The 27906-nt window shown below is 38.1% G+C and overlaps 1 protein-coding gene across 1 annotated transcript in view; it reads left to right on the top strand.

Annotated features, from left to right (window-relative positions):
- DPP4 (dipeptidyl peptidase 4) overlaps window positions 1–21215 on the top strand; it is an 86574-nt gene extending 65359 nt beyond the window's left edge. The window contains exons 20-26 of the mRNA XM_046659904.1: window positions 1648–1842; window positions 4358–4412; window positions 4986–5085; window positions 7845–7909; window positions 17905–17977; window positions 18251–18324; window positions 20087–21215. Coding sequence (XP_046515860.1) covers window positions 1648–1842; window positions 4358–4412; window positions 4986–5085; window positions 7845–7909; window positions 17905–17977; window positions 18251–18324; window positions 20087–20188 — 664 coding nt within the window. The 3' untranslated portion in view covers window positions 20189–21215. The remainder of the gene's footprint in view (window positions 1–1647; window positions 1843–4357; window positions 4413–4985; window positions 5086–7844; window positions 7910–17904; window positions 17978–18250; window positions 18325–20086) is intronic.
- Window positions 21216–27906: the final 6691 nt, after the last annotated feature.

Raw genomic sequence — 27906 nt, 5'->3', positions numbered from 1 at the left:
ACCGATGTGAGTTCTATTAGGCCAATTATATAGAAAAGAAAACTGAAACTCAGGGGCGTTACTTTTCCGTTGCAACTAGCAAAAAAAAAGGAAGGGTATAGATATTAGCATCAGACACAGCCTTGCTCCACTATATTCCCAGTTCCATGTAAACAGAACAAAAAAGCTCAAAGAAAAAGATATTTTAAACTTTCGCATGTGCTATTTGATTTTCCTTAAGCCTAACTTTGACGATACTGACTCTAAATTGCTTTAGGCTTTAGCCCGATACTAAAAAAGAGTCCTTTAGAAAAGAGCGATATTTTTATCTTCTTTAACTCCCCAGTAAGTAACGATTAAAACTCCCCTTCATTAGGAAAGTTAAAAAAAAAAACAGTAAATTTAGTTCCCATTTCTTTTCATTTATTTTCTTCTTCATGGGCTTAGCTGTCTAAATCTTTGTTTTCTATTTTTAAAAATAATGTTACTCTTGGGGTTAGGTAACTTGATCTATAACTAATATTAAGAGGAGCTGAAACTCTACCAAATTTTAAATCATTGAAAAGACCAAGGCATTTCACATGTTGTTAAAAAATGTTTACTTGCCCAAGAAATGCTTGAATGCATTCTTCTTTTTAAAGTAAGAATGTTACAATACTTAGTTTAAAATTAAAGTAATACAATATTTTGTTTAAAACTAAAGTTCTTTTGACTGTTCTCCCTAAGGAGATGGAGGAAAATGTTAGCAAATGTGTGCAAGCGGGACTTGTCCAATCCTGTGGAGGGGACAGTGAGCAAATGAGTAAGAGAGATAGGCTGGGGCCAGAAGAGTTACTGAGAGGGTCTGGGTCCAGGAGCAAGCATAGTGCAAAGGCGACATATTTAAATGAGGCGCAATGAGCCATAGGGAGCTTCTCCTGATTAATGAACAGAAATGAGAGGGCTTAATGGAGATTGTGCATACAGCTGGGTGGGGGGTAGGTTGTAGTCTATTAAGACTGCAGATATAAGGAAGTTAAACTTGTTGATAAATAAAATGCCGAACAACATACCCATTTTCCAATGTAGTCTATTTCTTTCTCCTTTGAAGTTTTAAGGAATAACGTTCATTCATACTTTGGCCCATTCCACAATGACTTGTAGAGACTTAGTATACAACACTGTGCTAGGTACTGGGAGAAATGTAATGCATATTACATAGCAATCAAAGTCCTTAAGGAAGTTCTGACGTAGGAAATATACCTGTAGTCTGGGAGTGTGTTTTTAAGATGAGATGGAAAGATACATTCAAAGCTGCATTTATTGTCATCCTCATTATGTTTTCATGACACAACTCCCCTATCCCAACTCTTAGAGAATTTATTTCTTTGATTTCCAAGATATATATAACTTTGAAGATGTTGGTCTGTGAAGTCTGTGTTTGATAACAATCTTCAAAGATAAAACTGATAGGCATCTTTGAAGGCAACCCCAGCCATTTTAGTCCTGTTGCCAAGTTTTAGAGGACCTATTGTGGACACCCTGGTGGCTGGCACGATTTCAGGCGCACGATTTCAGGCTCATGAACAGGAAAGATGTACACTTCTTGTCCACAGGGAATAGAAATGCAAGCACTCCTCATTTGATTCAGGAAAACCACAAAGGCTAACAATTTGGGATTTTCCCCAGATATGGAGGCCCCTGTAGTCAAAAAGCAGATGCTGTCTTCAGACTCAACTGGGCTACTTACCTTGCAAGCACAGAAAACATTATAGTAGCTAGCTTTGATGGCAGAGGAAGTGGTTACCAAGGAGATAAGATCATGCATGCAATCAACAGAAGACTGGGAACATTTGAAGTTGAAGATCAAATTGAAGCAGCCAGGTGAGTGACTAGGAGGTAAATTCAAGGGTCATCTGATTTTTCCCCTTCAATTAGTATTTTAAAATTGTAAAGTGTGAAGAATTTAAAGAGTGTTGGGATGAATTTGCAATCTTTCATTCTTGGGGTGGATTTTTAGTAAAGATATCATGTTTTCATAAAATGTATGTTGTCATAGATTTGTATACACAAAAATATTTCCTAAATTTCTCTCTGTATGTGACTCTAGAAAGGGAGTTGACATATGTGCTACCATCTTCTAGGAAGAGAGACTCAAAATTCATCAAACATATGGACAAACTGAGGGATACATGCACCCCTGAGTAAACATCTAACTAAACAAGCCAACCATCCTGAAAGTGAAGGATAAGTAGAGGAGTTCAGTGTACATTTACATTTAGGAGGGTGACAGCTATGAAGTCCTAGGAGTGGCTTCTGCAGTCTATGAGGGTTACTCCTCTGTTTTGGGAAAACTGGAGCACAATCCTCATTGCTCATAATAATAAGGGCTCCATTAAGTATGAATCACATCTCACTCTTGTGCTCTGCTGTTATGGGACTATAAATAGATGTGATCTGGCTTAAGAGAGATTTTACTCATGAATGATAGTTACCCCGTAATGCTCATGCAACATGGGAAATGTTTTACCTGCATTGTCATTGAAGCTGCACAGCAAGCTTGGGAGGTGGGTGTTCATACCTCACATTTCAGGTAAAGAAGTGGAGGCTCTTAGGTTAGGTAACTTGTCAAGGGAAGTCATGATTTGAATCCAGGCCTCACTCCAACTCTTAGACTCAGTTGCATTCAACTAGTAAATGGGAAATGTAATCTTTGAGTTTCTATAACCAACTACATGGATGTCTGGGGAAACATAGTAAGTAGGTGACTTAGAATAATGTTGTGAAATCATAAACTAGGAAATGCAGAAAAGTCATGAATGATTATGGATGGAGGAAAATGCCTTTAAGAAAAACAACAACCAAAGAGAAGAAAAGAAACAGAAAATTTATAAAGTACTCCTGAGTCTCTTATATCAAAGTTAATGATTAGCTGTTTTATTTAAAACTAAGAAAGAGAGGTTTAGATTAGAGAGAGGACAAATTAGTTCAAGAGTGAAGCTGTGATATTTTAAAAATAAATTTTTATTTATCCACCTTGGTCCTCTGTGAGAGACGGCATAGTTTCCAGGGCCTCTCAAATGTGATCAATGCCAGTCCTAAAATTACAGAATTGAGTATCCACAATGCACAACTCCAGTTAAAAAATTAATGAGATGTAGTATATTTATACAATGGAACACTATTTCAGCAACCAAAAAGAACTATCCACAACAACATAGACAAAGCTCATAGATGGTTGAGTGAAAGAAGCCAGGCACAAAGTGTACAACCTGCATGACCCCATTTATAGAAAGTTCAAAACCAGGCACAAATTTAGGTGAAATTTTTATGGGATCCAATAAAAGGCAAACATTTCATTTTTCCCTTTTGCAAAGGGAGAAATGACCTGGAGACTTCTGGGTGATAGTAACGCACTATATCTTGGTTCAAGGGTATGTTCACTTTGTAAAAGTTTATCAACTTGTACACTCATGATTTGGTGCACATTTCTGTACATAAGTGTTCTGAGTTTTAAAAGTTTACATGGAGAAGATAATGAGCTGAAAGCTACTTACCTTTAATTTTTTCTAACATTGCTTAACTCAGGGCCGCATAAGACATATATCATCAACTGAAAACAGAAAAATTCTCAAAGTCACATATGGGTCAATGCAAGGGTCCCCCATGCCCCTCAATACTACAAAGTTAAGAGTCTCATTTACTAGATTTTCTTTAAAGTGAACAAATGGTCTTTTGATGTAAGGCTAAGATTAAGAAATAGGTGCATAAAACATTTTTTTCATTTCTTTCCTTGGATTACAATACCGAAAGCAATTTAGTGTCAAAAAGACTGCTTAATCCATCAAGGAAAATCTGCTTCTTATTTAATGATGCTGAGCTAACTAATCAACACCCAGCATAAGAAGGGATTTATTTAGAGAATGGTGTTTAAGTTCTCAGGTAGGGGGCCCAAAGACACTTCTAAGCCCTACCCAGATGTTCTCTGCCCCTATATATCTCCATGGCAGGGGCAGCCACTCTCAAACTGAAAAACATCTGGAGAGATTTAAATTCAATTATGTAAAGAAAAGTGCATCTGGGCTGCAAATTTTTATATAAAGCTGTGAAAAAAACTGCCAGGATTTGTTTTCTGTGAATCATACACACACACACACACACACACACACACACACACACAATTTTTATAGACTCCAACAAAAATAAACCTTGTTTATCTGGCTCTTAAGTTAAAAATGATAGACATTTATCTCGAATGTTTATTTACTTGCTTTAATTAATCATAGTTTCTAATAGAATAAAATAGAGAAAAAATGGCAGAGTTTCACATTTGGGCAGTTATCTTACTTTTCTATATGCAGTGCAATACTAATTCTTTAACTTTGTCCATGTATTTTAGACAATTTTTAAAAATGGGATTTGTGGACGACAAACGGGTTGCAATTTGGGGCTGGGTGAGTAGTTGTTTGGCTGATGAATCTGTATGTATTTCTTAGTGAATATAACCCAAAGTAGGATAATTTATCTTTCGTATGTAAATATTTGAAGATGAAAATCACGTCTATCATTTTAAGCTAAGAAGGTCCAAATAAAATGTCTTAGATCTCTGGGCCATGAGTCCCTACTAGCCAGGCTTTTGTTTATCATGATGAGGGAGGGAGGTGAAGGGAGAAAAAGAGGAAAGGAGAGAAAGAGGGAGAGAGGGAAGGAGAGAGACTTGTCCCCATGCGTCAGAAAGTCAGTAAAGATTTAGTGTTTATTGTTTTTTAAAAAATTTAATTGGTGCTACCCAGCAAATTTTTGATGCTTTTCCCCCTGCATCTACCAAGAAAAGGGTCCAGGGCTCTGGAAGTATATTCTTTAGATACTATCCAATTAAGACCAATTTAAGCCTCTTCTACCATGCTTTCTATCTCTAAAGAGGCACAGTATATAAAGATGTGAGAAATGTGGAAACTGCGACTCGCTTACCATATGTCCTTAATTCCTTTACCTCCACAAAAATAACTGTTTTCTTCATTCCTTAGTCATATGGAGGGTACGTAACCTCAATGGTCCTGGGAGCAGGAAGTGGCGTGTTCAAGTGTGGCATAGCCGTGGCGCCTGTGTCACGGTGGGAGTACTATGGTACGTAATTGCTAGCAGGTATGAAGAGATACTGTCGACCTTAAAATTTCAATGGCAAACCATTCCTTTTTGAGTTTCAGTGGTTCTACAATGAACAAGATTATTCACTTTAGAGGTACTTTATGGATACCTATAATGAAAAGATCTCACTTATTCTGCTATTGTGAAAGGCTAGATGGTATTATATGTTATCTACACATTTAGTTATAAACAAATTCTGTTTGCCAAATTTCTTCTCAAATCTTATCAACAAATTCTGTTTGCCAAATTTCAAAACATCCCCAATGCTTCATTTCTTCAGATAAACCCTTCCTTATCTTTATTCTAATATGAGTTTGTGGCTTCACATACTTACCAGAGTAAGAGAAGAATGTTTCTCTTTCCCTTCAGCCAAACATAAGTAGGGCTTTGGGTAGAAAGAAGAGAGTAGGGACAGAGAAATTCCTGAGGGTTATTTTTCTGCTGTCTTTAAGTTGGTGAAAGCCACTTTAGAATATCTCTTCATCACTGAGAAAATACTATTCCCTAAGGTATCAGACACAGGTAAGACTGTAATTCCCAAGTGCGTGGGAGTGTGCAGTGGAACTCTAGGTAGGGAGAAGAGTCAGAGGTGGTGAGGAGATGACTTCTTTTCTTGTGCCTCTTCTGACCCCATCTCAAGCCCTTTATGTAATTTAAAGATAATTCATTGATAATGAATATGCTCATTAAATATTTTATGTCCTAATATATGGTAGTACCAGTCCTGTGGGAAACCATTTTTTAAGGCCTCTCCAAGTCAAGAGAAGCCAATGTAGGAAGTACATCTCTATCTTTCTGTTAAAAAAAAAAACTGGAAAGAATAGTTAGGATTTGATCCTCACACAATGGATTTGTTTTCATATAATACTTTTCTGCTTGATAGTAATTGTTCTGTCTGATGGCTTGTTTTTGGAGACCTCTGGTGGTCAATAAAATAACAGAAACAATCTTTGTGAGTTTAGAAACATGTAATGATAAGAAAAGAAATTCATTAAATGGACCAACCTAACATATAAGAAGTTTCTAGAATTCTTATATATGTATAAACTTGAACAATTTTACTCAAAGATCAGATAGAAGGATTATGTAAATGTATGTCAAAGCATATTTATAAAAGTCTACAATAACTGCATTATGCATTTTTTAAATGCTATTTTTAAAATTTCAGATCTTCTTACTTGTGTAAACCTGGTTGGCATAATAAGAAAGGGGTTTTGGGTCCTAGGATAAGAAGAGTTAAAGTCTGTGTCTGGGGAAAATTTATTTTGCCCTTAAAGGCCATTTCTCCCCCTATCAAATGTACAACCTAAGTTATTCATATTTAAATGTTAAAAGATATGTGGATTTTAGGAAGATCTTATATTTTAAAGTGTCTTTTAAAATATTATATTTTCTATGTTAGGGTCCTCTAGACATGTAAAATTACATATAGTCTGTATTCATTTTAATCAAAATGATAAAATATTGCTGTTACTCTTTCTGGAGGAAAATGTTTTGATTTCCATAGAAATGACATACAGAATATATGTGGAACAACTAACACTCATTATCAATGTAAGTTTTTAATCTACAATGCCAGTCATTCAAAAAGAGTCAGAATCTTGCTAAAGGTTGTTATTTAGATGATATATTCATTTAAAAAATTAATGAGATAAGTATTAATATGTTTGTATAATTACAGTGAAATTCAGCCATTAACGTAAATAGCACAATGGCAACATATTGTTCTTATGCTTATTTAATTACCATAATCTGGTCATTTAAAGGGGCATCTTTCAAAACAGTTATTTCAGATTTTTAAAGCTATACTGGAATTCAGCCACAGTAAATTTTCTCACTGATATTTTAGGATATATATGTTATATGATATATATCATATACATGACATATATATTATATCATATATATGATATATATTATAGTATATATGGAGATATATGATTTAATTTTTTAAAAATAGGGCAAAAATATGTTTAATTATACAAAATAACAAAACTAATAATGCATATGTTTTTCTGCCATATTTATAGATACAAGAGCTTATGTCATTTCAGTAGACAGATACTAATAGAATCTGTTTCACAATACTCAACTGTTATAACCAACACTGAGGCCTCTCTACAAAATGAGAGAAAACAAATGTTTAACTTGTGTTATGATGAAGTAGCTGAGTCAATAGGGGGTTATACAGCAAATAAGTGATAAACTGAATTCTCTCTTTTCATTATGGTGAATTTCAACCTGCCAAAAAAAAATATGATTTAAGTAAGCAGCTAGTAATTGAACATTATGAGGGGTTTCCAAAAGGAAAGAGAGTATCCTAAATTAGGACGTATACTTGTGTCAAGACCAAAAACTTCAAGACAATTGAGGCCTTAAGTGATTTCGAATTAAGATTCTTCCAGAGGGTCAGATGATAATGTAGAGTCCTTACGTCTTAGCACTTCACATGTGACTTCTCTGCAGGTGCATTGTTGGTTGAGTTTTAGATCATCTGGTTTGACCTCCCTTGCCCTCATCTCAGGGCTCAGTGGGGATGTGCTAGGGCTCAGTGTGGGAAGGCAGGAGTCTGGCTGCATTAACAAGCCAAATAAAAATGATCTGGAGGAGATATTTCTGAGGGTAACACTATAGACCCATGCACAAGTTAAGACATGCAAAGAAACATAAAGTAACCCAGTAAAAGACAGAAAATTTTTTATTGTATGAATTAAGTTTGTTTCTTTTCTCCATCACAGACTCAATATACACAGAGCGTTACATGGGTCTCCCAACTCCAGAAGACAACCTTGACCATTACAGGGTAAGAGATGAGGAACTAGATCCGTGTTATAACCTATTTATAAGTGGCTTAAGAACATTTTTAAGTGTATCTATTCTAGAAAATATATATTTTTTATTTCCAACAAAATTCTTGTTAAAAAGAAATAACACAGGTGGTTTAGAGATACTCCAATAGCTTCCTCTACTATATTCTGCATAATTACAATCTTTATCGTATGCTATATAGGTCACAATATGCATTCATTTGGAAATACAAAGCAACACCAGATAATTACTTTAATTATAAGAATTTCAGTTTAGAAAACATGTCAAATTCAACATATTCCTTTAGAGCCCAGAAGACTCTCTAAACCTTTAACTATATATTAAAATCTTTTATGGTATTATCATAATTAAGATGTATATACAAGCCTATACTTTTCTTATTCATAGCTAAATATGTACAGTTTTTCTCACACAAGATTTGAGTAAAGCAGGTGAGGAATAGGTACAGTTGGGCATCACCCTGAAAGGTCCTTGAACCTAAATTACTGAGTAACATCCAACAGGCTAGTTGCCTGATGGGAGGACCAGTAGGTAGGTTGCTCTGCAGATGGGCTATAGCACTGGAAATATGGTCTGGGTGCAGCTATCACAGGCAGCCCCATGTGCTAGTGTGGATGCCACTGCAAAGCCAGAGCACTCTCTTTGGTGTCGAGCTGATGCAGCTGGAAGTGTAGCATAAGTACTAGGGACCCTTCTAGCACACTGGCCCTTCCAAAACTTTCCTGATTCTATCTGTCATGTTAGTTGAAAACCCAGAAACTTACAGATGACAAGACAAATCATCTGACCTTTACATTCTCCAAAGGAAATTCAAAATTCTTCCCAGGACAGTGAATTAAAAAGAAAGAAAACAAAAACAAGAATAATTTAAGAACACAATTTCTTATCTGTGCCACAACTCTCAATACATGGGCTGCATATTAATACATTGCTCTGAGCAATATTTGTGTGTTTTTGTAAGATGTCATCATTACTATGGATTCTGAAATGATTTGATCAAAGTACAATAAAACAACCAAAATTTATAGTTTTGTAGGATAAGTGCAGACAGCTTAGTTTTACGCCTTACTCTCAGCTTTATTTAGCAAGGCTCATGAGGGGAGAGGCAGGAGAGGTATGTTTCTGTGTTTGTGCTGCATGTGTGTTTTCATCTCTGTTTTTCGATCAAGCTAGAAAAGTAACAACCTGTAAAGTGAGGTGCACAAATGATCTTATATTATGGGACAAAGCAGTTCCATAATCCGATTGTCCCCATTTCTGCTAATTGTCCCACATAAGACTTTGGACTCAATTCCTCCCACTCTTTCTCCTCCATGTCCAATAAGCTATCTTAGACATCTTTTCCCTTCTTTGTAACCACATTGCCACTGTCACATGACTTATCTCCTTTTATAATAATCCAATTTGTCTCCCCTTAGCTTTCTTTCTCCATCCCAGTCTGCACCACACAGAGCTGTGAGATTAACCCCCACCCATCACACTCTTGTGGACTTTTCCTGTGGACTCAACTACATCCAGCCTTCATTCTTTCATCATTGTAACCTTGTTACAGTGATCCAGTTTACCTGCCTGTTCACTATTCTCTGAATATTTCTAGGCCTTCTCTTTTAGTGCCTTTGTCCTCTGCTCCTTCTGCCTAGAATATTATTTCCCCTCCGTCTCCATCTGTTAGGAAACTTGTACTGCTCTTCCAGTGACTAGCCTCCCCTTTTGACTCCCATGACATTTTCCTTATATATGTCTTAATCCTCAGTTTATCTATCTCGGACTCATACTTATTTTGTGCTCCCTTTTCCCCCTCTGCAGTATTGTGAGCTTCAAGGCTTTACTTAACAATGTATTCTTTGGATTACCCAGTATGAAGTATAAACCTTAAAACCTTTCCTCATTTAATTTAAAAACTTTCTGAAGGGAAACATTATTGTAAAAATTTTATGTCTTCATCATTTCTCCCATTTTACAGCTGGAATTTTCTTGTCTATGACCCAACCAGGATGCTTAAATGTGTAAACCACCCCTCCAATGGTATGCCGTATCTGCTGGGTTACTGAAGGGCTTTCTCAGATATCCCAAAGAACTGAAAACTCCTGAAACATCAGAGGTGTACCGCCCACGCCCCTAACCCTGACTCTAGGAACTTGGTGGATGATGAGTCAAAAGTTCTGATGAGTTAAAAAAAAATCCCATTCTGAAAAGTCTTTGAACCTGCAGGCACAGAGTCAAGTCCAAACCCTGACACCTGAGGAAGTCCACGGCACCTAGCCTACTTCCCTCGATGAACATCAGCCAACGGGGTGTTTGCTGTACAACTAGCCCTCCCTGTGTGGGACCATTAGTTTTAATCTGCCATTTCAACCTGCATCTTTTTCTAGACTTTCCCATAGGCTCCTCATTCCCACACACATCCCCCTACTCCCTAACTCAGCCCCCCACTGTGGTGGCCATTTTCATCTTTCCCCTTAGGTGTTCGCTGCATAAGGTGGTCGTGTAAATAGAAGTCACTTCCTACTGCCAATGGCAACACACGCACACTGGGTGCACAAAGTCACTCTTTCACTTCACTGCACAGATGGTACCCGAGGACTGTTTAATCCTTCCACGCCAGGAGTCGGGTTTTCTTGGCACAAAATTCATTGCTGGCAATGGACACATTAAAACTGCCAGTACCAGGGAGCTAAAGGTTCCCAATGTGTTGCTCAGAGGAATTATTTGGGTGGGCGATAGTTAAGGTGGGCAGGAGAAAGTGAGGCAAATGCATTAACTGAATTGTTTCCACCCTGGTAAGTTGCTTCCTCGGAATGTGGAGAACTGAATCTAAGTGCCTATATTTGGTGCACAGCAGGCTTTAGAATAAAGCTGCCCTCCTTTGTTTTTTAAATGAGCCTGTGCTTTTGTCTCTGGCAAGAATACATTCAAAGATTCTATTTTCCTCCAAGGCCCCAGCTGCCCCTCTGGACCCCATTTTCTTTTACTTTTCTTTCCCAGGTTGTTTTCTCTCTCTCTCTCTCTCTCCCCCTCCCTCCCTCCTCACCCTCTTTGAAAAGACAAAGAAGACAGTTCCTTGATGCTTTCACTGCCCTATGCATTTCCATGGGTCAGAAGGAAATATTTTGAACATGATTCACATTTAATCTGGCCTACTGACTCTCCGCAGCACATCCAGGATGGGAATGCCCAAAGTGTGTAATAACCAAGGCTCTGATCTTTGTCCTTTCTTCAGCTAAAGCATCATTGATACAGTAGCCAAATTACAGCCTTCGGAGGAGAATACAATTTTTAATAAAACCCAAATGAGAAAAAGGATTCATTATTAGGTCATTGATGACCCAGATTTGAAAGAATTTGAAGAAACCCACATCACCAAGAGCAGCACATTTTGTGAAATGAAGGTCCTACTTACCATTTAGGAAAGGGACTTGGAGGAACCATTTGTAAATGCCAATGGAACTGGCAGGGATGCCATGTGTAGTTGTTCAGCTTGTGCACTGCTGAAAGCTAGTCTATGCTCCATTCACTAAAGCATGCACCTCTGGGGCTCTATCCAGCCAAAGCAAATGCCTTTTCCTATTCTTACAAAGCTTCCATTTAAAATAGGGGACCCTGGAACTACAGCTTGGACCCAATGCAGTGACCTAAACAGTGACTCCATAAGGATCTTTTGGTAGATAATCAACCACTTACTGCCAAGTTGCAAGGCAGGAGCACTTTTACAGAATGCCAGGAACTCAAAGAAGAAGGAAGACATTCATCTCCCTAAAACTCCAAGGAGCTGGTCCCAGAAACTCTAAGTAGGCAGCCAAAGTGGAGGAGTGACAAATCAGAGCTAATAGGCAGTGTAGCTCTTTTCTACAATAAGTCTCAGTCCACAGCCGACAGAAATGGTGACAGATTTGAGCAAAGGAATCAGATAGCCAAAGAGATAACCCTCACCCCTAATAGCAGTAAGAAAATAGCAACTGTGGGCACACCTTGAGGAGTGGGTTCCAGACTAACATTGATGAATGATTTCTCACATGGTGGGTCACAGATCTTTTAGTCAAACCTACAAAAAGTCTTAACAGGTGGCAGACTTTCATTCACCCATTCAAGGTGCGTCGTGTCTTAATTGTTCAGAAGATTGTTACCTTGTTGGTGAGACAAAACATGCACACAAAGTTTTTGGCGAGAAATAAAAGAGAGCAGGTAATAAAGCATGGACTTAAGTATGATGAAGTGGTCAATATGTAGGAAAAAGACCAGTGGTTTCCAAATTGTGACTATGGAGCCCCAGGAATTCTGTGCCTTCCGAGCAGGTAGGGAGGGAAGGGAAGTGGCCGAGAAGTTAGAGGTTCACCTTCCTGCGACTCCTCTCAACCAGGGGGATCCAGTTTCATTTATTTCATTTATTTTTCCATTAATTTATTAAGTGCTTGCTTCTACAGCAGGAGATTATTCTAAGCTCTTTACATGGACTATTAGGTTCAAGTCTCTCTCAGATTCTCTGAAATAAATGCTCTAATTATCTCCATTTGACTGACACAGAAACCGAGGCACAAACATGTTATATAACATATAGATACTGAGAGTTAGGAAAGGGAGAGGGCAACTATCTGAAGCCAGTGGAGAAAGATTTAGGAAGACGGAGAGGAAGAGCGTAGATGCTCTCTGCAGGTTGCACAGAGGGACGAGGCAGAGCAGCACAGAAGACACAGGAATAGCAGGTAGAGCTGGTTTCCTAGGGATTTGTGAAGCAGGTCCAATGAACCAAGGGATAGCACAAGGGAGGGCTGGGGGAAGGGCAGGCCAAATGGTGGCCAACGAGGCAGGACACGACTGCGGAGGGAGTGGGCTTATGAACATGCAGAGAGAAGGATAAGATCAAGGGCAGGAGAAATGGGGCCCAAGTCCTGAGCCTTGTTGCCAAGAGAAGAGGGCAGCCTGGAACACACAGAAGGGACTGATTTAACTTGTAGAGGAGATTTATTTTGCATTTTGCTCAAAATTTGATAGGCTTTTGGCAAGTGTATGAAACAGTCATAGATTTGGCAGTCTTCTGCTAGCAGATTTGAAATGTTCAATCCTTAAGAACTGCTGCATCGTTAGGTTATGCAAAACAGGGTGCAATTTTGTAAATATGCCATCTTGTACTGATTTGACATTTGTTCTATTATCCCAGAATATGCCAAAGGGAGAGAGACCTTCAGATTTAAGCCAAACCTTAACTTGTTTGTTGAGTGCTGATAAAATGTTGACTGCTGTGTGATCTTTAAAGAAGCCAGTGTTGCTTGGTGAGGCCTGAGGTAGAGCCCCCTGTCGGGTTGATAGGAGCTCTTTCCTTGGCATCTCACGGGTACAGTTGTTTGGTAGACGTAAACAAGTAAAACATCTGATATAGTGGGTTGAATTAATTTTTTCTTAAAAAGTTTCTGTGGCCTCTGTTTTCTGTGGCATTAATGGTGCTTCCCAAAATAGCATCATTTAATGTTATTTAGGAGGCTTTGGTTGCAAGTGGGAGAATGCATAGAGCAAGTCAGTGCACTCGTAATATCTCACTGAAGTACTGGGCTGTCCATTACACTAGTGACTGTTTGCTCTTTCCACAAGAGCCTGGAAATGGTGATGAGTTGTTTGGCTGTGAGGTGAAGGAACGCTGGACTATGATGTTCAGGGGAATGGGCTTTGGAGTTAGAGAGACCTGTACTCAAATTCTCTTTCACCACTACTCACAGTAGGAGCTTGGGGAGGTTACTTAACCTCTCTCAACCCCAGTTTCCTCATCTAGATAATGGGGACAGTAAAACCTACCTCACACGGTTATTGAAAGGATTAAATGAGACACCTGTGCCTGCCATGAAGCAAGCTTTCAAAACATGGCAGCTGCCACCATTATCCTGAGAAAGCAAACTGTCCTTATGGTTCCTAGATGGCACAAAGGGTAGCTTAAAAATTGTTAGACCTTCTGTTTCTCACAGTACTTCCCCACTCTTATCAGCTCTCTTTTATTTCAAAAATACAAAGATTTATTTGTTGGAAGGTAACTGAGGAACCAGCATGATCCAACAAGCAGCTACAGATGGTTCTTCTTAGGGTTTGAAGGAAAAGCTCCTCGCAGAGATGCTGTGGAATCGGCACTGCCACTGGACCAATCCTTCCCACTTCGCTTTGCCAGACTGTTGCTGGCAGCGGGGCTCTCCGGAAGTTTCTAGCCTCGGGAGAGTGCCAACTGCACCACCATTGCATCCTTGCCCATTTATCACTCTGAGCTTCCTTTTTAGTAGTTGGTGATAGACTATTCGGCTTCTAACTTAGTCATCCATTTCCTTTTTTATTTCGGTTTCCATCGAATGGGGATTATCCTATTTTGGTGGGTTAAAATAGCACAATTAAATTATTTCCGATCATTAATCATACCATAAATTAATGCATGCATTTCTTTCACTGGCTTTGGCTGTTGCCTTTCGCAGGCTAAAGTGCCCCATACAGTGGACTGTCAAGGGTCTTTCTTGATTGAGAAGCCAGGATGCTCAGTCTAGTGGGGAATGAGGGGTGGTTCCAGAGGCAAGGTGCCACAGCTGCATCTCTCTGGGAACAAGATGTTCTCTGCAGCCTGAGAGCCTGACAGTGGGGGTGTGCCTCCAGGCTGCCTGTCTCCCTTGCACAGAGAGGTCTCCTTGAGGCTTCTGCCAGCGAGCAGGGGGAAGTGTGCATTGGAAATGGCACACTTATCTTGCAGTTGCAGGGGAAGCTTTTGTTTTATTTTTCTCTTGCTGCATTAAAGTATTTGTCTTTCTTTCTTTGTAGTGTAATATTGTTAATGTAAAACAATTTGCATCATGACACTTTTATCACAGTTTTCGTCTTTTTCTCAGTATGTTGCATTTCTCACCATGTCTAGTTCATCACAGCTACAGTGTGTACATCACAACATTTATCTTAGGCTCAGGGTTTTACTTGTTTATAAAAATTGTCTTCTTTCAGCCTGTATTCACTCCATTTAAGAAAAAAAAAAGGCAGCCAGAAACTGTTTTGGTCCAAACTCCAGTAGTTATCACATTCCTTGCTAACTGTCCTGCGTATTTATATGTCTCCTAACTATTACTCTATGTTTCAATGACATTTCTCAGTTTTATGGCTTAGGGAGGTTGTAGGAGCAGCTTTTGCTGTTCAAGCTGCCAAACCAGGGAGGCTCATGAGGCTTTCGGAGGTGAGGTGACGCAGCTGTATATTTGGGTCAGATCTGGGTGTTAAAGTTGATGATCTTTGGCAAGCAAAGAGCTAGATTTAATGTGGGGAGAAACAAGGTGGAGGAAACAGGGGTGCAGTCAGCACAGGCTGAGAGCAAGACCAGCAGAAAGGATCACCAAGGGGGACTCTAACGGGGGCTCCAGGGCCTGGGGCTCCGATTACTAATGCTCACTGTCAGTGTTCAAGCCCCAGCCTCTGCTGTCTCCAGCTTAGAACCTGCACTGTCCTTTAGGGAGATTGATGTTGACCCTTTCCTCTCTTAAGGGCGGAAAATTACTCAGGGTTCTATTGCTGTCTTACGCTCTGCCATCAGCTGCACATTCAGAAAACACGCCTCCCAAATCTTGTAGGGCTATGCAGACCGCTCCCTTCTGATTAATTGTCTGAGAAGCCATGGGGACACAGGAACCAAAGGATTCCCAGAGTATTTCTGTACTACAAATTCCAGGACAGTTAATTAACAAGTGATTTCTCACTGTTCCTTTGCGGCAAGACTACATTGTGAGCAGCATAGGAGGTAAAAGGGGTTCTCCCGTCAGACTTCATGTCCAGCTCTGATGCTTCCTACAGATAGAACCTGGTTCAGGTTACTCACTTCTGAATCTCGGTGTCTCCATGTAGAAAGTAGGATTGCTATAGACCTATCTCACAGGAATGTTATGAAGATTAAATAGGACAGTGCTGTTTATAAATCCTCTATGATGCTTGGCAGTGACTAGCATAAGGTAAACACTCAATAAATGTTAGTTATTATTGTGAATGGCCTGGTGTATAGGTTGAAAGTGGGAAAAACATGTCTCAGCAAATTTTGGAAAGAGAGTATTTTATTCTGCTAGCTGTTACTACTTGCCTCTGCAAAACTAGGACTGAATACAGTGAACAGTATAAGTGCTTAAATTTCTTTCATTTATTCATTTAATTGATATTTAGATGATTAGACGCTAAGAATGATGATCAATATAGACAAATCCCTTTCTTATTGTATATTAGGGTATATGACAAATAAAAATTGATTGACTAGATGAAAAAAATGAGTGAATAGATGGAAGAATGAATGGGGTAAAATTGGGATGGAGGGATGGATGGATGGATGGGTGGATTCATACATGGATGGGTTTATCTGGGACATCACACTAGATAAAATATTTCCTAAAAATAAAGTAAAATAAAAGTGTGACTTTTAGTGAGTCCTAGGTGTTTATTCTGAAAGTTCATGGGTGAATTCTCAATTTGGGTCAGAAATGCAATATGGTCAGGACAAATGGGATCCAGCCTACACAGGAATGGGAGGGCATTTGCTCAAGGCTTTCCAGGACAAGTTGACCTTGGGAGCCTCAGTCAAGTGAAACACATTGGGTGACTCTGTCCTGAAAGTTGTAGACAGAATTTTTTTTCCCCAGAAACACTGTGTTACAGCATTCTCACATCAGCATCATCAATTTAACCTGAAAAAAAAAAGCCATGTCTCTTCATTCTTATTTCTGTGAGGCAGTAAGAGGAGTCACTCTTATTCCTATTTCACAGAAAACAAGGCTTAGAGAGCAGCATGTCTCCAGGTGAACAGCTCACTAATATTAAAGTGGGGACTAGAATACAAGCACTCTGAGTTTAGCCCCATCCCTTTCCTGCCAGACCATCAGGGTTCTCATCAAAAATATTAAGCTCATGTTAGCTACAAAGATATCTGCAAAATACAAACCTTGGCTCTTAAAGTTGACTTTGATTCACCAAGATGCTGCAGCTCTAGCTGGCTGATTTTAAATCCATAGAGAGGCTACTGGCCCTTCCTCTTTCCAACACATAACTAGGCAATAGAAGCGGACTCCAGCTCACCCCCTCCCAAAGGCACTACAATGTCTCTGTGACATTTTTACCTTCACCCCAACTTTTCAAACATCCCCAAATTAAGATCAGATGACCAGTTCCATGCTTTCAAAAGCTTTTTCATCCCAGATCTTACCCTCATTCTAGAAGTCCTACCTGACTGAGGCCAGGAAGCAATCTCCAAAAAGCTGAACCCGCCCCCGCCCCCCACCCTTTTGGTCCTGTTTCCCTGGCTGACTTGGAATGACTCACTCCAGTAACATTTTCCCCAATATAGAATGAGGCCGACAACAACAACCTACTGATTTTCTAAGGCCATCCTTGATCTTTTTCACCCGTTCCCCTCCCATATGTTACATTTGACTAGGTTTTAAACATCTGTTCCAAAAGAGGTACTGCTTGCTTCTCATTCGGAGCCTAGCAATGTGGACCAAAGTTCATATGACATATTGCAGAGTATGTTTAGTTGCAAATGCTATGTACAGGCTCTTTGAAATGTAGCATGTATGGCACCATGTGACACATGGTTGCCATGGCAATACACTTTTTGGCTGAACTACAGCATAAGCCCATGGAACATACATTGCTAATATGAGACTCTGCCCTGTGCTAATGCATAGGACAAAGCCAATCTGGGATCTGGGGCTCAAGGGGTTTTGCATGCAGCCTGGGTGGCAGGTGCCCTCTTCCTGCATGTGCAGGGAAGATGTGGCATCCTCTCTCTCCAGTCCTGCCTCCCAGGCTCAGGGCATGCTGTGCATTCTGCCATGCATGGAGACAGCATTTGCTTGAATATCGGTTTGCTATATTTTGTATCAAAGGGGGCCCCAGCTGAAAACATTTTATTTTGTAAACTGAAGTGAAAAATCAGTTTATGGCAGATCTTTTTTTGAATAATGACATTCTTTTTCCCAATTCCAGAATTCAACAGTCATGAGCAGAGCTGAAAATTTTAAACAAGTTGAGTACCTCCTTATTCATGGAACAGCAGATGGTGAGTTTCAGTTAATTAGACTTTTTAGTATCACAGACAGGTTTGCAATTTCACTACTGACAAAACAAAAGCATGAGGGGCAAGACTGTTACATTTACTTCAATAAAACAGTGTTGCTTTCCACAACTCACTTGTCTTGGGCTAAATGGGATGCTGAGTCCTAGAACTTCAAACAGTCCCTTTCTTCTTGTGCCTTTCCCACCCTTCCATGTGAGAAAATGAGAAAACTGGAGCGGCTATTAGTTACTTGATGTTTCCTTTCTCTCCCTGCAGACAACGTCCACTTTCAGCAGTCAGCGCAGCTCTCCAAAGCCCTGGTGGATGCTGGAGTGGATTTCCAGGCAATGGTATAGCAAAACTTTGTGCAAGGAGAGGGAACTTGCTGGTGGGGTCTGGTTTCCCCTCTCTGGGCCACTTCTCCTCACAGAGGTCCCAGGAGACAGGAAAGAATTAAAAGAGTTTTAATTTATCTAATGAGAAGTTGGAGAAGTGATATCCTTGAACCATATACAGAGTAACATTCAATAATATTAGAGAGTTGGGATTGAGAAGCACAATATTGTGTATCCTGGGAGTGTCAGAGCACTGTTCTCCTATTTATGTGAGTGTTCAATCTTTCCCTATTTTGATTCAAAAGTAATCACTCAGTAAATGTGTGGCAGAGTAATTCTAAAGTGAAACCAGCATGATAATAGCTCAGCTCAAATGAAAATCGATTTCTGTCTAGTATGTATTACTAGCCGTTTTTAACAACAGTGGGATATTAATAATCAGTATGCTTCGGCTTTTGCAATTGCCATGTTATCTTTCGTTGAACAACCACAGGCAATAAACAATTAGGCTTGTTTTATAAAGTCAGAAATGTTAGAGCTGTTGTTGCCTATACAGAAGGATGTTTCTAGGTATTAAGTCAAATTCATTTTCTGCACTAGACCTTTACAGATTAAGAAAAAATATTTTTTATATATATACACATGTATTTTATACATATATACACAGGTACACATATATGTATATATACAGATGTATATATGCATATTTATATGTATATTTATGTGTGTTGCACTAAATATTTTTGTGTAAAATAATTGTCTGTAATAGCTAGAAAAGCCTACTTTTCCTCGTTTTCTTCTAACATATACACTTTGCTCTGTGCTCAGTTCAAACGGTGCCCGCTGTGTAGGAGTGGGACAGTCTTTCCATACAAAAAAGACCTGGTTTATATCCTTTGGGTTAGATTCTTATAAGAGGCTGAGGGGTTTTTCCCCCCACTATTCAAGCAAAAGACATGATAAATTAACTTTTAAAAATTGTCTAATTAAATTATGTCTCCATAACATACGTTTGCCTGGCACTGCCTTCCCACTTGTTTAATGCTGTATGAGTTGATAAATTTTTGCCTCAGGTCATCAACTCTTTCTACATAAATGTCAGACATACAGATAAAAAAATTCCAGTGAAAAATGTAAGTGTTGGCAAATAATGCATTTGACTTTTGACTTCACTTATGTTAAACATATATATGGGATATTGAAATAGATTTTTCCAGTTTCTTAGTGATATATATTAGGAAACATTGCTTTTAAAAAACATTTATTTTAATACAATTTATCTTACTGTAGTGTAGGGGCAATTTGACACTTGATAACACTTAATTAAAACTAGTGGGCCTAATGGGGTAAATATTCCCTTCCTATCCATGACATGACTCTAAGTGTCCTTTGAGTCAAATTTGAAAATGGATTTGGATATTTTCATTAGAATATACATATCCTTAAAGCACTGGGCAGTAAAACCAAATGGATTTGGATATTTTAATTAGAATATACATATCCTTAAAAGCACCAGGCAGTAAAACCAAATTCACAGTGAGTTCTCTTAGCACCTGCGAAGGACAATCAGAGACTTTCCGCAGGACAGAACAACATGCACTGGAACTGTTCCGGGGGAAATTACACACCCTCTTTGATCACATTTCAGTTTATAAACTGACTCAGGAATTAAAACATCCTGTTTTATACCACATATGCTCAAGAGCTCCTCTGAATTAATTTAAAAGAGAAAAGACAACTGACTTCCTAATTCCGACCTTTTTCTCTCTCTCTCCAGTGGTACACAGATGAAGACCATGGAATTGACAGCAGTACAGCACACCAACATATATATACCCACATGAGCCACTTCATACAACAATGCTTCTCTTTACATTAGCACCTCGAAACAGCATGCCATTTAAAGCTTATTAAAAGACATTTTTATTCTCATTATCTCAAAACTGCATTGTCAAGATGATGATCTTAAAAGAAATACAGTCAAATGAAAAAATTTAAGGTTGCCTTTGTTTCCAAATTTCATATCTATAACCCCAAGTAGGGACTTCTACCTTTGCAACAGATTATTATTACCTTACGGAAGTTTGAATTATTGTCTCATTTTGTTTATTATTTAAAATAATTTCCACATCAGTTGCTGAAACAATGAATATGAATTGTTTCTATGGGAGCTTTGCATAGGTTCCCTGGGCAGCATTTTACTTTTTCTAACTGGACTAGACCAAATCTTATTCTCTTCCTTAAAGGGATGGCACAACGTGGGCAGCGATGTCACTGAAGCAGGAGTAAGAAAAGGGAGGATGGAGAGAGAAGCTAGCAGGGCATGGCTAGGAACCTGAATCCAAGCACGCTGACCCGACCCGGCTACTGTCAGCTCCTCTCAGAGCAGAGCTGTTCACAGCCAGACTGGCACAGTTTTCTGAGAAAGACTATTCAAACTGTCTCAGGAAATCATATATGCAAAGCACTGACTTCTGAGTAAAACCACAGCAGTTGAATAGACTCCAAAGAAATGAGAGGGAAACTGCCAACAATGCAAGGCCCCCAGGTGCCAGTTATGGCTATAGGTGCTACAAAAACACAGCAAGAGTGATGGGAACGCATTGTAAATGTGCTTTAAAAAATGCTGATGTTGCCTAGTGAAAGAGGCAGCTTGGAACTGAGATGTGAACACATCCGCTCACCCTGTTAAAAGATGAAAATATTTGTATTGCAAATCCTAACTTGAAGGAGCCCTTGCATCAACTTTTCTTATTTCATTTCTTTGAGCATCTTAATTAAAAGAATATTTTAACTTCCTTGCGCTTGTTTTTAAAAATTGAAAGTAAACTAGAAAGTTATGTATTATTATTCCTTTTCTACATACTGTGGAATTTCTCCTGGTCATTTAATAAATGTGCCTTCATTTTTCCAGAAGTAATGAGTTTTGTGTCTTGAATCAAACCTAAACCACATTGGCATATGGACACGTTTATCCAGAAAGGCTCTTGTTTATTTTGCTTGTTATCACAGACTGCCTTGTAAACATGGAGAGAATTCAGTTTTTGTAAAAAACTAGATACATAGAAATGTGTTAGATTAAGCAGTTCATAGAGCTTTTATCTAATACATATACAATTTCTGTTATCATACATATATAGCTTTTGAAAAATCAACTTAAAATAATTTTATTACTTATAATACATAATTTATAATTTTATCACAGGGAACTATTCTGAGGTTCACAAGAAAAAATAATATCAACAGTATCATCTTGGTAGCTCTGAAGGCTCAGTAGAAGCAAAAAAAAAAGGCAAAGTCAATCACTTGTTTGACTAATTATTTTTCATTGACATAAGTATATTAATGAAAAGACCACATTAATGAAAGCAAAGATTTCAGATGCTCAACTGAGCCTAGCAAACTCAGCTAGATGACTGAGAAAATGCGATTTTTTTGTTCAATTATTTGCAAAATGGCCTCATTTTAAAAAAATTGATTTAATGAAGTTTAACTTAGCTTCAGACCATTTGCAGGAAAAAGTTACCCTAGACAGAGTGAGCTAAAGCATAAAAATCTAAAAATGGAAGACATAGAAAAACATCCATCAATTCAACATGAGACCAGTGAGTCATGCATAGGAATGGACAGAGGATTGTGAAATTCAGCTTCAACCGTATTTTCAGAGCATGCCATTGAGTAGCTTCACCTTAATTAAGGCTCAAATCCCACTCATCCCTTGGAACCATAAACCAACCTTCAAACCTGTAGGGCTCTTGTCATAAGTCTATTCCTAAATAGTTCCATCATCGTGAGTAGCTCGACACATCTTTGCAGAGTTCTATATCCAGAAACAACAGTCATAGATCATATGTTCACATCCAGGACTGAATTAATAGTCATAACAGCAAATTAAATAGACATTCTCCTTTTATCTTAATTGAAACCAGATATTGTGCAACATCAGATACACTACAGGCATTAATAAGATCCTTGTACAATAGTAGATGTTCAATATCCAATATTATACAGATATTAAGACCATTGTGTGGTATCTAATAGTACAATATCTGACTTGATATTGTGCAACTATTGTAAAATACTAAAACTCTATGAATTCATTGTTCCTTTAGTTTCTAAACTTGCTAAATGTTTTCTCTGGAGCCCAAAGGTGATAAAAAATCCAAGCACATATTTTTCACATAATGAGTGTTTCAAATGGTAATAATGTGATTGAAGTTAAAGTAGATTTCATTTTAACCACATAGGACAAGTTTTACTCTCCAATGAGAGTTTTTAATTAGCTTATTTGAAAAGGAAGGTAAAGAAATTGGCAAATAAACTAGAGAAAAAATCTGAGGGAAAGTTTGCAACATAGGAACTAATCATACTGCTATAGACTTCCCTGCCATTGACAGCCGCAGCCTCAGCAGGTACGTGGATGGCTAAGACTCCTTTTGTAAACCACCTGTTAGAGTGCCCCAGTGCCTAGGGGTGCAGACCCCACAGGAAGGGAGAAGTGTTCACATCTCTTATATGAACGTAGAAGTTTGTTTTTTAAGTTCTAATCAGGACTTTCAGAAAATCACTTTAAAAATTATTTTTGAACAGTTTTTATTGCAAACCTTGCTAAAAATGGTTTCTTAAATAGCAGGGAAAGAACATAATTCATTGCATCTTGATGACTGGAGGCCACCACCATAAAGACCAATGATCATGTCAGGCTGTATGTCGTTCTGAGTGTTTCTTGTCTTATTCACAGGTGGTCACTGAGGCTACCAGTTCCACTTGGCATTTGCTGCTTTTTCTAAGTTTCTCTAAGTTGATGTGAGATTCCAATTTATAAAACTACTAGATTTGTACGATATTTAAGATCCAATAAGCTCTAAATGAAAAACATACCAAAACACAAGAATGGCTTTTTTATAGATTAAAGTAAGAGAATTTTGTTCTGCCAAATTTGAGACAGTTCCTTCAGCAGTGTCTGAATGATCTGGAGTATATATTCAAGATGTCTGAGGGATATAGATGGTTGAGAATGAGAGATGAATGTGGGTAATAAAGCATAATGTCACCACCCATAAGAAAAGCTCAGACCACAGTATTAGTAAGATCAATGTCACGCTCAGTAGAAATTTATCATGTTTCTGCATGTCACCTATCTGTGACAATATTAATATTTAAACTCAATAATTTGAATTAAAAAGAAAGATAATTCCCTTACTGCTAAATTGAGAATGGTGTCATTTCTGGTGTTACAGTCTTTAAACTTCAACAAACTCAATCAAAGTTCTTTTTCTACATAATCTTTCATCTTAACAATCATCTCAAATTTGTCAGATTATTTAAAATGCACGTATGGTGAGAAGTGTGACCCATCAAACAATCAAAACCCTAAATATTCCATTAAGTTTCTCCTATCCAAAGTCATAATATTTATGACTTGTGAGCAAAAAAGGGTATTTCATTGGGTATGTTTGGTTTCCAATGTTACTCACAGGAAGATGAGTGACAAAGAAAATGTAACATAGAAGAAATATTTCTCATCTGAACCTGATTCTGGTTGCATGAGCCAGAATGCATACCTTGGTATGGAGGAGGGCAGTCACACATCGCCTCCTGCTAGAGACTCAGTGCATGGCAGCCGAGATTAGATGGACATGGCTTAGAATCTCAGGTCACCAGTCACAGTGAGAAACATTTTAAAAAACACTACTTAGCCTCTTTGAACCCCAGTTTCTTAATTTGAAAGAAGTACAAAAATATCTGCTTCACAGAATTGTTGCATTGCTGTGAAGATTTATATATATACTATCCCTGGCATTGAATCCATGCCTGGCACCTTCCTTTCCCCTTTTTCCTCCCTCTATTTGCAACTATTCAGCTTCTTCTCCTGGTCTGATAACTCCATAGATTATACAGGTTGTCACCTTAGGTCTCTGTGTCCACAGGTGCTGGGCACATGAAGGAGCTCAGTAAGCATTTGCTTTTGTTCCAATACTGACACGTCAGTGAGAATCCTTTTTGGATCTTTAATCATTCTTAATAAACTGACCAGCGCATCTTCTGATACAGGAGTCCCCCTTATCCACTGGGGATATGTTCCAAGACCCCCAGTGGATGCCCGAAACCACAGATAGTACCAAACCCTATATATACACACTATGTTTTTCTTATACTTACATATCTATCATAAAGTTTAATTTATAAATTAGGCAAAATAAGAGATTAACAACAATAACTAATAATAAAATAAAATAACTATAACAATATACTGTAATAAGTTACGTAAATGTGGTCTTTCTCTCCCTCTCAAAATATCTTACTGTACTGTACTCACCCTTCTTATGATGATGATGATGTGAGATGATACAATGCCTATGGGATAAACTGAAATGAATGAATGATGTAGGCATTGTGACATAGTGTTAGGCTACTATTAGCCTGATGATTCATCAGAAGGAGGATTATTGAGCCATTAAGATTTCAATGATTGGATGTCAGGAGCAGACGATGTCGATGATTACTTGAACAGAAGCACTGCGATACCACAACAGTGGATCTGATAACCAAGAGGGCTCTACTAAGTGACTAATGAGCAGGTAGCATATACAGCGTGGATACTTTGGACAAAGAGATGATTCAAGTCCTGGGTGGGACAGAGCAGGATGGTGCAAGCTTTCATCATGCTACTCAGAAATGCATGCAATTCAAAACTTATGAATTGGGGCCGCCCGGTGGCACAGCGGTTAAGTGTGCACGTTCCGCTTTGGCGTCCCGGTGATCGTTGGTTCGGATCCCGGGTGCAGACATGGCACCGCTTGGCACGCCATGCTGTGGTAGGCATCCCACATAGAAAGTAGAAGAAGATGAGCATGGATGTTAGCTCAGAGCCAGTCTTCCTCAGGGAAAAGAGGAGGATTGGCAGCAGTTAGCTCAGGGCTAATCTTTTTCAAAACAAACAAACAAACTTATGAATTGTTTATTTCTGGAATTTTCCATTTAATATTTTTGGACTACAATTGACTGTGGGTAAACTGAAACAGTGAAAAGCAAAACCATGGATAAGGGGGGACTACTGTAGGTTTTACTTATGGTTCTGTCCACAGCCTTTGTATAAAGAGCAGAGCATAGAACTAGGCTCTGGAGAATTACAAACGAGGGATAAAACACTATTCCTACCTTTAAGGAGCTTATAAACAAATGGAAGAAACAAGTCACATAGCAGAAATCTATGACTCTACACACACCAGAAGGCAAGAGTACCAAGAGACAAAGCTAAATCTATGGTAAGAATGGATGAGATGGGTAGGATGAAAAAGTGGGCAGGTGAAAGGTGGCTTCTGAACTCATAGGAGCCAGCCATTGTTTGAATTTTGTACTACACTTAGAGTTCCTTAATAGTCTTAGGATTACTGTTGATACCGTGCTTTCCAGAACATTTTTCAAATACAACCCCAAACGTATTATATAAAGGAATGCTCTACATGAAAGGATTGATAATAAAGCTATGTGTCTGGAGTTACTTATTAAGTAACCAAGGAGTATGCTTGAGCCTATTTGGTTTCAATCTTAACAAAAGTTTATAAACCACTCACAGAGAGTTTGGTTTGAGCCTCTGATAGTCATCCTGGGTAAAAGATCCCTAAGGAAATGATTCCACTTTTTCTGCTATATTCTCTACTGTGCTGCCAGACTAATCTTTCCAAAAATTCATGCCTCTCCATTACTCAAAACTCTCAATGGATAAAGTTCAAATGTCCTAATATAGAATTTAACATCATTTATAATGTCTCCAATTTGTATTTCTACCTTTTCCTACTGGTCTCCACTACTCTCCTAACACTTCACCATATTGGGCTGTTCTCTGGGTTCCAAATATGCCATACATCAAATATGTCAGGCCCCAGTTACACCACATATCTTTACTTTTTTATTTCGTTTTTATTTCAATACTGACATGTGTTTGAGAATTTCTGCAGTTCTTGGAGTAGGTTTCCTTCTCTATTTCCATCCTAATTCATATGCTACCTCTTATATAACATTTTCCTCAAACTCTACCCTACTCAAAGTTCCATCCTTGAGTTATTCATGGCTTTCATCATACAACAAACTCAATACATATCACATTATGTTATAGCTATGTGTTACTCTGCCCTTAGAAGCAAGGATCACAGTCCTATTTTCATAGTTCCAGCACAAAGGGTAGTAGCCAATACACCAATAGAAACTGAATTGGAGTGACAGTTATATCAGTGACTTGCAGCTTTCTAAGAAAAACACCCAAAGAGATCTCTAAAATAAGGTATTACCCAGTAATCCTTGATTACTGGGCTTCCTCAAGGGTCTTGATTACAAGTAGCCTTTCAAAGTAGATATTTAGAGAATCATCATATTATCCAAATTACTCTCATAAAATTTACAAATGCTTGTGATCTCATTTCATTTCATTGAATGAATATATGAGATAGATATATTGGAAAATTTGGAGAGCAATCTTGCAATGATAGTAAAATAGTCAAGTGCCCAGGAGCAAACTAGGTACAGTTAAACAGAAACAGTGGCAGATCAGTGCAGATAGGAAAAAAACAAGCCACACTTTTAAGAGCCAAGAAAAATCCTAAAAGATCTAGGAATTGTGTTGAAATACAAGTTGCCTGTGATTCATTAGTGGAGAGCTTCTTTCAAGCTATGAGTTTAAACTATACCAAGGAGATATTCAGATTATATTTAGGAAGAAACTTCCCAATATCAAAAGCTGTTAAATGGTAGCAATTACAAAGTAAACTCACAAATCAAGAGAAAAGTACTAAGCAAAACATTAGAGTTCTGAATGCAATTACCTCCACAATGTACTGCCAGATGGCTACAAAAGAATAATGGTCCCATCTGACCTATTGTAGGAAACAAGGAGGAGACAAATTTCAGGGAATGCTTTTTCATTAAGGGGTAAAAACAGAAGTCTAAGAAGTTCTAATAATGGGAAATCCTACTAATGACCTTGGAAGCTTTTACTGGTCATGGGAGCAATGCCATTTGCACCCAAGTCACTGCTCTCTGGGAAACTGAAGAGATACATCCTAATATAGCTCTCATAATATTCTGTTCATAAAGGTCAAATTGTCTACTCTTGGAATGTCTACATCACCAAGTTTTCTTAATATCAGGGGTCTCTAAATTTAAATGCTATGTTCAAACAATCAAAATGTTCCACATTGATTTCTGATTAACACCAAGAAAAAAAAAGACAAGACGCTTTGTGTCACAATTTAAAATGTTCAAGGAAATTAGTTAGGATAAATATTTATTTCCACATAACATTTCTTAGTTGTGAAAAACAATATCCTAGTCACATTTACACATTACTTAAACTTTGCAATAAATTACATTCAAGATATTCAGTAATTTTGACCAGGAATCTGAAATTAGGAGGCAATATAGAACACTACATTTTTCTTATAGTTTATATGATTTCAAAATATTAGGATTAACATAGGGATAGCATTAAAATTCACACAAGAACAAAAGGACTATAAAAATACTCAGAAATACAGAATTTCATTGGATATGATTGCTTATTCAAATAGTTGATCATGTGAAGGCTTTAATTCACTATGA

The sequence above is a fragment of the Equus quagga genome, chromosome 4, assembly GCF_021613505.1.
Source record: "Equus quagga isolate Etosha38 chromosome 4, UCLA_HA_Equagga_1.0, whole genome shotgun sequence".
In the NCBI taxonomy this organism is placed as follows: domain Eukaryota; kingdom Metazoa; phylum Chordata; class Mammalia; order Perissodactyla; family Equidae; genus Equus; species Equus quagga.
Note: the sequence above shows the minus strand (reverse complement) of the source record. Positions and strands in the feature narration are given on the sequence as shown.